This window comes from Acomys russatus, chromosome 5, assembly GCF_903995435.1.
Source record: "Acomys russatus chromosome 5, mAcoRus1.1, whole genome shotgun sequence".
NCBI lineage: Eukaryota > Metazoa > Chordata > Mammalia > Rodentia > Muridae > Acomys > Acomys russatus.
Window position 1 is genome coordinate 72847247 of NC_067141.1, and position 10834 is coordinate 72858080.

Below are 10834 nucleotides of genomic sequence, written 5' to 3' on the forward strand. Positions count from 1 at the left end.
GAGCTCAGAGCGCTGAGTCCCAGCCCCAGCAGGGCGCACAACTTTGGAAGTCCTGTGGCGCTCCAAGAGGAGGCAGAGTCCGCGCCCTCGCCCGAGGTCCTGCCCAGCCCGCACCACTGCGCCTGGGGGTAGCGACAGAATCGGAAATCTCTTCAAGGGTGTAAGAAAACAGACAGACTTAGGACTCCGAACCCGCACCTAGGACTCCGAACCCGCACCAACACCTCTCCGCTGCCTCTTGGGGTAAGACTTTCTGCCTTCCGTTCAGCTTAATAGTCAAGGTATAGATGTTTATTTAAATACATTTGTATAATTTCCTGACATCTTTCCAAGTCATCAGACCACCGATAATTTTCTTTTCTCTTTTCTTGAAGACTAAATCTCTAACCACCAGCTGGCCCTACTCTATCCTGCCGCTTAGAAATAAAACTTGGCTGTGTTTGAGGAGCTGGGAAAGAGAAGGCGCCCACCCGGAGCGTCGGAAGGACGAACCTGTGCCAGTTCGCGGGCGCCAGTCCATGGACCACTAGCGGTCCACTGCTTGGGCCCGGCTCACTGTGGCCCTCTCCTTATGTGAAGCGCGGCGGGACGTGCCGCGCGCCGGAGGAAGAGGAGGACCCACGGACGCGGGGCCGGAAGGCAGCTGGCAGCAGGCCCAGAAGAACCGGCGCCCGCGTTCATGTTCCGCCAGGAGCAGCCGCTGGCCGAGGGCAGCTTTGCGCCCATGGGCTCCCTGCAGCCGGACGCGGGCAACACCAGCTGGAACGGGACCGAGGCGCCCGGGGATGGTACCCGGGCTACCCCTTACTCCCTGCAGGTGACGCTGACGCTGGTGTGCCTCGCTGGCCTGCTAATGCTGTTTACAGTGTTTGGCAACGTGCTGGTTATTATCGCAGTGTTCACCAGCCGCGCGCTCAAAGCGCCCCAAAACCTCTTCCTGGTATCTCTGGCCTCGGCGGACATCCTGGTGGCCACGCTGGTCATTCCTTTTTCTTTGGCCAATGAGGTTATGGGCTACTGGTACTTTGGTAAGGTGTGGTGCGAGATCTACTTGGCTCTCGACGTGCTCTTTTGTACGTCGTCCATAGTGCACCTGTGCGCCATCAGCCTGGACCGCTACTGGTCCATCACGCAGGCCATTGAGTACAACCTAAAACGCACGCCGCGCCGCATCAAGGCCATCATTGTTACCGTGTGGGTCATCTCGGCTGTCATCTCCTTCCCGCCACTCATCTCCATAGAAAAGAAGGGCGCTGGCGGCGGGCAGCAGCAGGCCGAGCCGAGCTGCAAGATCAACGACCAGAAGTGGTATGTCATCTCGTCGTCCATCGGTTCCTTCTTCGCGCCTTGCCTCATCATGATCCTGGTCTACGTGCGTATCTACCAGATCGCCAAGCGTCGCACCCGTGTGCCACCCAGCCGCCGGGGTCCGGAGACCGGTACCACGCCGCCGGGGGGCGCCGATCGCAGGCCCAATGGCCTGGGCCCGGAGCGCGGCGCTGGACCCGCGGGCGCCGAGACCGAGCCGCTACCCACCCAGCTGAACGGCACCCCGGGAGAGCCCGCGCCCACTGGGCCGCGCGACGGGGATGCGCTGGACCTAGAGGAGAGTTCGTCATCCGAGCATGCAGAGCGGCCCCCGGGGCCGGGTAGACCCGAGCGCGGTCCCCGGGCCAAGGGCAAGACCCGGGCGAGCCAGGTGAAGCCGGGGGACACTGTGCCGCGGCGCGGGCCGGGGACTGCGGGGCCCGGGGCTTCGGGGTCGGGGCCGGGAGAGGAGCGCGGCGGCGGGGGCGCCAAAGCATCGCGCTGGCGCGGGCGGCAGAACCGTGAGAAACGCTTCACGTTTGTGCTAGCGGTGGTCATCGGCGTGTTTGTGGTGTGTTGGTTCCCGTTCTTTTTCACCTATACACTCATAGCGGTCGGCTGCCCAGTGCCCAGCCAGCTTTTCAACTTCTTCTTCTGGTTCGGCTACTGCAACAGCTCCTTGAACCCGGTTATCTACACCATCTTCAACCACGACTTCCGCCGCGCCTTCAAGAAGATCCTCTGCCGTGGGGACAGAAAGCGCATTGTGTGAGCTCATGGCTTCTGCCCTGCTTACAGACACTTGCAAGATGCAGGCCCCAGGAATTGAGGGGGCGCGTCTACGCATGCAGCCCCAGCACTCTGAAACCCTGGACCTATCTGCTCCGTGTGTTATCTGGCTTAGAGGGAGTTCGGTGGCCTTTGAGAGAACCTTTTGTTACACGTGTAAAGTTTTAGCCGAGAGGGACACACACGCGCCTTTTGGTGGTCGTTATGGCTATTTCCGACCCATGGTCGTTTTCCTGGTGGGCTACTACTGATCAGTATCGTTTCCTGGTGTTACTGTCATCTTCTCCCCTAGTCTGACTCTCCTAAGTTCTTCCAAGCAAGCACAGTACTAAAGAGAGCATGGCTGCCAAAGGGTTCATGAACCAACATTTCTTAGCCCTGGCTAGTTACCACCCTCCCACCTTTAAAAAAAAAAAAAAAAAACAAAACCATCCAGGGCAGCCCTGACTGCCCTCCCCACCCCCACTGTAAATATACATTATTTTTGATAGCATACTTTGGGTTCCTCCGCGTTGGCCTTGACGCGATGTTGGAATCATGGCTGTGCAGATGCCCTCCAGTTAGAAACAGACAGCGGGTTATCTGGTCCAGCCCAACCTCCTTTACAATGCAAGCCCCTTTTCTAGTGTTCTTATGTCTCTCTCAGTGCTTTTTCACCAGTAACTGGTGATTGTCCCTTGGACACAGACCTGCTTTGAGATTTCCCCACAGGGAATGGATTTTTGTTCATTTTTCTCCCGTGCCTAATTGCCTTTTTCCTATGTAAATATTACAATGATGGACGAAGACCTTCCGCCTTGCATCAGCCCTGTGTACAAAGCCATTATTTTCTGAGGCGCCATTTGCCCCAGTAACTCACTTTAGAACTGACATTGCTGTTCTCCCCTCCTGTGGGGCCAAGGCTTGAAGAGGGGTACGTGTGTTTCTATCTTGTATGTGTGCGGCCCCTCCCCAGCAAGTGCTGACTAAGGGGGAATCATTTAGCTGCTGTTTTTAGACACACAGGAGTGGAAATTATGTGGAAGAAACAAACTTGATACAATTTGCCAAGGTAAACAGTGTGAGAAGACAAATGGGCCTGCCACATTAGGTACAGCGCCAGCCCCAAGAGCTCTTACTATCAAAGTGTTACCTTCCCCTGCTTTTCTGTCTGAGATCACAGTCACCAATGAACTGCCAAAGTCAGGGAGTGGGCAGGGTGTTTGCTGCCTGGTTCCTACTTACTTTAGGTGGACAGTGGAAGGCCTGTGCTCTGATTTCATGAGAAACAAAACAAAACAAAACTGAATGTCAGCACTTGTTGCTCATGACAGTGGATTTTTTTTTTTTAAAAAAATAAAGTTTACAGATCAAATGTGAAATAAACATGGATTAAGTGGTCCTCCTGTCTGAAAATTGAGTTTTCAAGTCTTTGAATGATGGGATTATCTAATCACACACACACACACACACACACACACACACACACACACACCGTCATTTATCTTTGAACCCCTAGTAGTAGCCGGCTACCACCTGTGCGCTCCTTCCTCGCTGGCCAGTGTGTGCCTATTTTTGAGACATGGCCTTCTTTAAACTTTTTGAGAATGCTGTGAGGTAAAGCCCAGTGTTATTTCCAACGCACAGGTAAAGCAGCAGTGCAGAAGGAAACTGGCTGACTCAGGCCTAGTATGTGAGTTCACTGTGTCCCAGTTCATCTGCTTCAAAGTCTGTGCTCCTGACCCCAGGCTCTCCAGAGTTGTGGTGTTCACACTCTGCGTTGCACACACAGTGTAGGTATACCCAGTGTGCAGTATGTGCAAAGCCTGAAGTGTCTATATGTCCCAAATATGTGTATTCCTCAAAGCATATATCTACCCCAAAGTGCGATATGCATATACGAGAGTGGATTGCACCTGCAAATGTGCATCGTACCGTAAAATTCGCTAATAGACAATATGGTAAATGCTCCACAGCTTGGTGAAAGCACCTACATGTGTTAGTTGGTAGGTTGAATTCTCTCTAGCCAGAGGCATGCTTGTTCTTTGTCTCCTAACAACACCTGCCCCTTTGCTTCTGAGGCTTTTTTTAAAGCCCTCACAACGATGGTTATAGCTCTTTAATGCCAGAAGGGTCTTAGCCATAGGCTGATCCCACCTCCTACCACAGCTGAGGGGCTGGGCTGGTGAGAGTAGGATCCCACAGATGTAGGTAATGGAGCTTTGGGCTCAGGCTGCGGTGAGTTAGGAAGTTGCTGAGCCCTATGCTTGGCTGTGAGGAAGGTCTTCTGCGGTGGCTGGGTGGAGACATCTCAGGGAGGAGCTGGGGTTGACCAACACATACAAATGGCAGAATGTGGTTCTGAAGGGAGAGCAAACTCTGTAAGTACAGCCTCCTGCAGCTCAGCTCTGCACGCTCCACAAGTGGGTGCTGGTGAAGGGGTGTGTGCTGGGTTGGAAGGTAGGTGGCCCTGGGAGGGGACTCAGGACTGAAGGTCCTGGGAGAGGAGGACAAGGGGATTTTAGAGGAGGTCCTGTAGTCATTTCGATTCTCCAAGCCTACAGACGGGAGAGAAGGCAGGCACTTCTCTCTGGGAACCCTTGTTCGTGCGCGCATGCGCGCTGGGGGAGGGGGGCTTCACAAATTGCCCTCCCGGCCTGTGGCGCCAAGGCTGGCTCCCTGAACTGATGCTGAGGCCAACTCCCACCCTACCTCCCCGCCCCCCCCAGGCTACAATCCTTCTATTCTAGGGCACCCATTGCCCCAAAGACAAACAGTGCCAGACAATAGGCCGGCTTGGCAGGCCTCCAGCACCAGAGCTGTGTGACAGGGCACAGAGGCAGATGGACACATAGCTCACCATTGGCTTTATTTTTGCCCTGCTTGCTGAGGTGGTGTGCGCCTTGCCTGTATCCCCAGAGGCCAGTTGCCGCTGACAGGCCAAAGTGAAGGGAGTGGTGTGTGAGGAGGGTCTGGGATCATGGCATCTCCCAGCTGCTACATTAGCGGGGAAGCTGTAGAATCCGGTTCAGCCGAGAAAATGAGGACCCAAGGCCTTGAGCCCAAGATGGACTACCAGGTTTCTGAATTCACAGTGAGGACTGCGGTTCATTTTAAAGGGCCCAGGCAGCAGTTTGTAGGGTGGGAATGGGGTGAAAAATGGATCTTAACATAAAGAGGAAAGATTGGATGATGACCCACCGCACATCTCCCCATAGTCCCGGGGAGAGTCTTTCCTGGGGGTAGAAAAGCTACTGGGGCTCGCCAGACTCCTAGCTGTGAGGACAACGGGTTTGGGGGAAGGGAGGACCCTCATCTTTGGGCATTTGCTTGGCCTCAGCCTGTAAGGCTTTGTTCAAGGATCAGGTGAGATGGTAATAAAGCGGCTCAGGCTTTCTCACCTCTGTGACTCACTTCAATCAGCGTTTGAGAGCCTACCCTGAGAGTCATGCCTCCTCCCAGGCCTGCCCCGCCTCCCTTCCCCTAGACTCTGCCCGTTAAGGTCTATCTCTGCCACAGGTTCTGTCTGGTTGCAAGGCGTGCAGGGCTGCTAAGAAGTCCCCAAACACCTGCTCCTCATCTAGCGCCATGCTGGGCGCCGCATGACACTTCTCCTCCTCTCCTGCGTGCACCCTGCAAAGTGATCCTTTTTAACCCCATGCAGCACACTAGCAGGCAGTAGAGCGGTGACGTCATGGGAGGGGGAGTACCGGGCACAGGAAGGATACCTCAGAAAGAAGGTGAGAGTTAAGCTGCTGACATTTGTTGGGAGGGCAGGGCACAGAGATTGGCGTTAGTTCTACCAGACGTGCTGTGAGGTAGGTGGTGGCCCCCAGGCCCAGGCCTTGGCTTTGGTTTCAACAGCCTGTTCTTGGGGGTAGCAAGACCAGCTCCTGGCTCTACTCAGGATGTCTGTTAAGAGGGTTGACTTCCTCACCGTACACCAGGACCTTGTTTTCTCCAGAGCCAGGGCTGATTTGCCTCAGCACCCTGCCTTGGGCTCTGACAATTTTCACGTGGGCCCACGAGTCTGGGATGCAGAGAGCCCACCCTCAGCAAAGGGTGTACCTATAGTGGGATCCAGGCCACATCACTGCACAGAGTCACAAACACCAGGGTTTTGTTTAGACATAATATCGATCCCTTCAATCGACAGAAGTTCTAGAGTTCGATACAGAAAAGGGAACAGGGCCCATTGGAAAGGAAGTAGATAAGCATCAGAAGGCCAGGTCTCTAGTCTCAGCTTTGCTATTGACTAATGTGACCTTGAGCCCATCTCTGAGGGATTTGTAAAACGAAACTGGTTGATTGGTCTAGCGCTATTTAGACAATTGCTCTGTGGAGCTAAGTGAGTCTATCTCTAGTCGATCCATGTATCCATGTATCTATCCATTATCTACCAAACAGCTCTCATAAAGCCATACTTTAGATCTACCACAGCCCGTTACCACAGCCATCTATCTATTCATCTATTTATTATTTATATAGTGCCTTTAAAAATAGTTTTTTTGTTTTGTTTTTCAAGACAGGGTTTCTCTGTGTAGCCTTGGCTGTCCGGGACCCGCATTGTAGACCAGGCTGGCCTCGAACTCACAGAGATCCACCTGCCTGTACCTCCCAAGTGCTGGGATTAAGGGCCTGTGCCACCACCACCTGGCCAAAGTAGTTTTTAAGATTATAATTATATATTTTTCCTCTTCCTTTTCCTCCCTCCAAGCCCTTCCACCTCCCTTCAAACTTACCACCTCCTTGCTTTTTTTTTTTCCTTTCAAATTCATGGCCTCTTTTTCTTTAATTGCTGTGGTTTGTGTATAAGTGTGTGCATGTGTGTGTGCGTGTGTATTCCTAAATACACAGGACATGTCAGCCCATATAATGTAATCTTGACAGGTCCCATTAGTGACATGGTGTGCTGTTTTTCAAGCTGTAGTGAATCACATTTGCTGGGCCACTTGGCTCAGGGTTTTCTGGGGACTTTTCTGATGATCTATTTTAAGATGACATAAAATACTAATTTTGTTCTCTTCTGTCTCTGTTAGGTGAGACATGTGTAGGGCCAGGTCCTGCTCTTTTTGAGGACAGGTGTTTTCAAGAGCATTGTACTAAAAAAGGGTTGGAATCATGTTGTGGTTTGCAGATGCTCGTGCCTGTGTGTGTGTGTGTGTGTGCACATGTGTGTGTGTGTGGGGGGTTCATGTGAATATGTATGAGTGTGTGTGTGTGGTTACATGGGAATGCCTGGGTGTATGTTCACTCATGTATGCTTGTATGAGTGTGTCTGTGTGTGCATGTGCTTTCTGCATACATAGGACCATCTGAGGTGGAAGATCTAGAATATTGAAAAGTGGACTGTGTCAGAGGAGAAAGTTGCAAAGGGAGATCAAGGGCAGTGTGGTCCACAGATGCTAACTGCAAGCTCAGAGCATCCTCCGTGTGGCCAGAGAGTTGCCTTTGTGCAGGGTGACAGCCCTGAGACGGATCCACAGTGACGGATGTGGGCAACCTGGCTAGGCTAACACTAGTTCTCAGTGCCAGTTTCTTCAGCATCCATACTTTCCTACTTCCTATGGAAGGGAAGACGTGTTCAGCTGCACAGAACACTAGTGAGGGAGGGGGCCAAACAGGTGAGGCTGGGTGTTCTTCCCAGCTCGGTCAAAACTAGGAATGTGGGACATCTTTGCAATTTGGATCTGAGCAAAAGAGATGGTACGGAGAAGGAGCAAATGAGAAGAGCCTGAAGGGTTGTTCACGAGGTGCAGGCAGAGTTGAGAAACACCTTCAAAGGACGCAGGCATGGGGACTTAGCACCCTTAGGCCCAAGGGAACAGGCAACTCCCATGATTCAGGCTGCAAGGACAGTAGCATGGGGGCAGGGTGTGTGTGTGTGTGTGTGTGTGTGTGTGTGTGTGTGTGTGTGTGTGTGTGTGGCGGCGGGAGGCTTTAATCATTGCCAAGCTGACTTGGGCAGGAAGAGAAGCATAGAACTTCACTCTCATGCGCCTGGATTCTCAGGTGGCAATCCTCGCTGCAGACACAGAGAGTACAAAAAGATCCCAGGGTCAGCCTTCCAGAGTCCACCTCAGGTGGTCGGTGGCAGAGGCAATTGCAGAATATTTGCTATCAGACCTGAAGCCAGGATGAGGCAGTGTGATAGCACTTTAGGGGATGAGCTAGACTGGGGCCACCTGCCTAACTCCTGTAGTTTGTCCGTGGACCAGTTGCTTAGGTCATCGAGCAGCTAGCTGTAAAGGAAAAAAGGAAACCACAAGCCTTTCTTTTTCTTTGGGGGATGTGAGAGTCTGTTCTGAGCATGGCTTCCAGTGTGTATGCACAGACACCCAGACAGACAGGTGTGTACGCCTGCACACCATTCCTACACACCATCCTCTTGCCACTTGGGGAGACCCAGAGAATGCTAGCCACAGGATGCCAAAATGGGTAAATGACAGATTCACCTCTTCATTCCTCTTTTCATTTAATATATATTATATATAAATAATAAATATTATTATATTATTTATATATTATTTATATATTATATATGTTATATATATAATAAAATATATATAAATAATATAATATATTTAATATATATTAAAGCTGTGATTAAACTGGTAGAGTTGGGGATAGGAGAATAAACAAGGAGACCAGAACGATTGCTTTCGTGAGGGAGGACTGATACAAATGGTACCAGGGCAGTGACAGATAGAGACACAGGTGGGAGGACCTGAGCTGGGCTAAGGCACAGAGAAGATGTACAGAGAAGTGTCCATCTAGCTCAGATCGGGATGACTCAGACAAGGAGATGAGGAGGGGGCTCGGGCAGAAAAGGGAGTCACATGTTTAAGCATCTGAATGAAGTTTCCCCTGTGAAGATGGCGTTCTGTTGAGGGTGAATTGTAGAGTGGGGACAGGCCAGACCATGCAGCTTCTGGTGAAAGCGTTTTATCCTGGAGGCAGTGGGAGCTCTTGGCATCTTTTTAGACGAGAGAGGGTAATGACTGAATTTGTTGGGAGCAATCATTGTGGCTGTTCCGTGGAAACTGATGAGGGATGTGTGTCATTCTCCCAAGCTACAGATGCTAATGACTCCACCAGGGGGCCTATGTGATGACACTCAGGGAAGACTGGGGCCCCTCCTCCAGCAGAGGCCACCCAGCAGGCAGCGCTTATCTCTGTGCAGACCCAGAGCTACCTCTGTTTGTACCAAGGTTCCCACTTCTGTGAACAGCCATCTCTCAGGGCACTTCCTGGTTTCAGAGGTTTCTGTGTGTGGCTAAAAGCAAACATCCCCTTGGAGAATTACCAGTTCACCTTGGGGATGTGGAGAACGGACTGGTCTCAGAGCTGGTTTTTCCTTCTTCTTCCAGGTTTCTTAACCTCAGCGGCCTTGTCTGCTTACTCTCCAGCAGTGGTAGGGGTGGGGTAAGGTGGAATGGGGGTGGGAGATACCAAGGAGAGCCCTGGAGCACACACTGTGACCACGATAGTTGCAGGTTGTCACTGCCCAGGGTTCCTCTTGGGATCAGAAGATCTGGTAAGCCACATGCCTGGGGCTCACCCTATTTACTCTAGTGCCAGCTTGTCTAGATTCCTCAAGAATAGGCATTTGTTTCCAAGGACTTTAGGGAACCTGTGCCACGCTCTATCTACGCTCAACTTGCTGCTCTCGGACAAGCCTTTAGCTGTCCCTAATCCTTTCTCTTCTGAGACGTCATCGACTTCTTTCTTAAGAGTCTAGAGACAGAGATACCTGGAGAGGGAATGCTGTTCTGGCTGCATTTCTGTTGCTGGGACACAAATCCTGACAGAAATCACCCTGGAGGAGGGAAGGTTATAGTTCATCCCTGAGGAAACTCAAGGAAGTTAGTTACATAACGCCCATAGTCAAGAGTAGACAGAAATAAATAAATCCTTGCTGCTTGCTTACTCAGCTAGCCTTTTCCACTTTTAAGCAGTATCCCCTGACTAGGGAATAGCGACGCCCAAAATGGGATGGTCAAGGAGCCATCAAGATAATGAATCCCCTACAGACAAGCTTCTGGGGCCAATCTGATCCAGACAATTCTTCATTGAGAGTCTCCCAGGTGAAGCTAGGCTGTGTTAGATTAACAACAAAACCTAAACAGCGTGTTTGCATTCCTGAGGCAGCCTTTTAAGGAGTCAAGCTCCAGGGTCAGAAAGGCCTGAATTGAAATCTGTGTCCTACCATGCACCTTTGGTTTTTGCTTTGAACAGGTAGGTGGCCGCAGGTTCCTCAGGCGTGACTTGTACGAGAAGTCTCTGGTGTTTTGAGGCAACTGCGTAGGCTGCGTATGGCGCTGGGCGCACCAGCATGCTTCCCACTCAGTTTGGGGGCCGAGAGGCCTGTTGCTTAGGAAGCTGCTCTAAGGCTAATGGGCTCAACTGGCAGGCTTGTGTGGGACCCGCGTCAGCCTTGTGGGGAATTTGATCTCCTGGGCTCTTTCTCTTGCAGCATGCCTGTTCAAAGATCTTGTGCTCGCCAGTAGATGGAGAGGGAGGGACTGAATGAACGTCAAGACCTCCACAAGACCCATGGTGGCTAGAGGTCTTATGTCTTATGAGACATCCCCTAAACTAGGCTCCTGGACTAGCTTAGTGCCTTTGCTGCTCCGTGGCCCTACGCTGGTGTTACTGTTTCCTGGATGTTTCCAAAAGGCTGCTGTTGCTTTGCCTGAAGAATGACATTTACTCTTTTTCTGCTGTCTTGAACACTGTCTGGAGGCAGGGATTGTGT

The 10834-nt window shown here is 51.7% G+C and overlaps 1 protein-coding gene across 1 annotated transcript; it reads left to right on the top strand.

The window, feature by feature from the left end:
* Adra2a (adrenoceptor alpha 2A) lies at positions 1–2508 on the top strand. Its single transcript, XM_051146788.1, has one exon. The coding sequence runs from the start codon at positions 680–682 to the stop codon at positions 2078–2080; it is 1401 nt and encodes a 466-aa protein (XP_051002745.1). The 5' UTR covers positions 1–679; the 3' UTR covers positions 2081–2508.
* The last annotated feature ends 8326 nt before the right edge of the window (positions 2509–10834 follow it).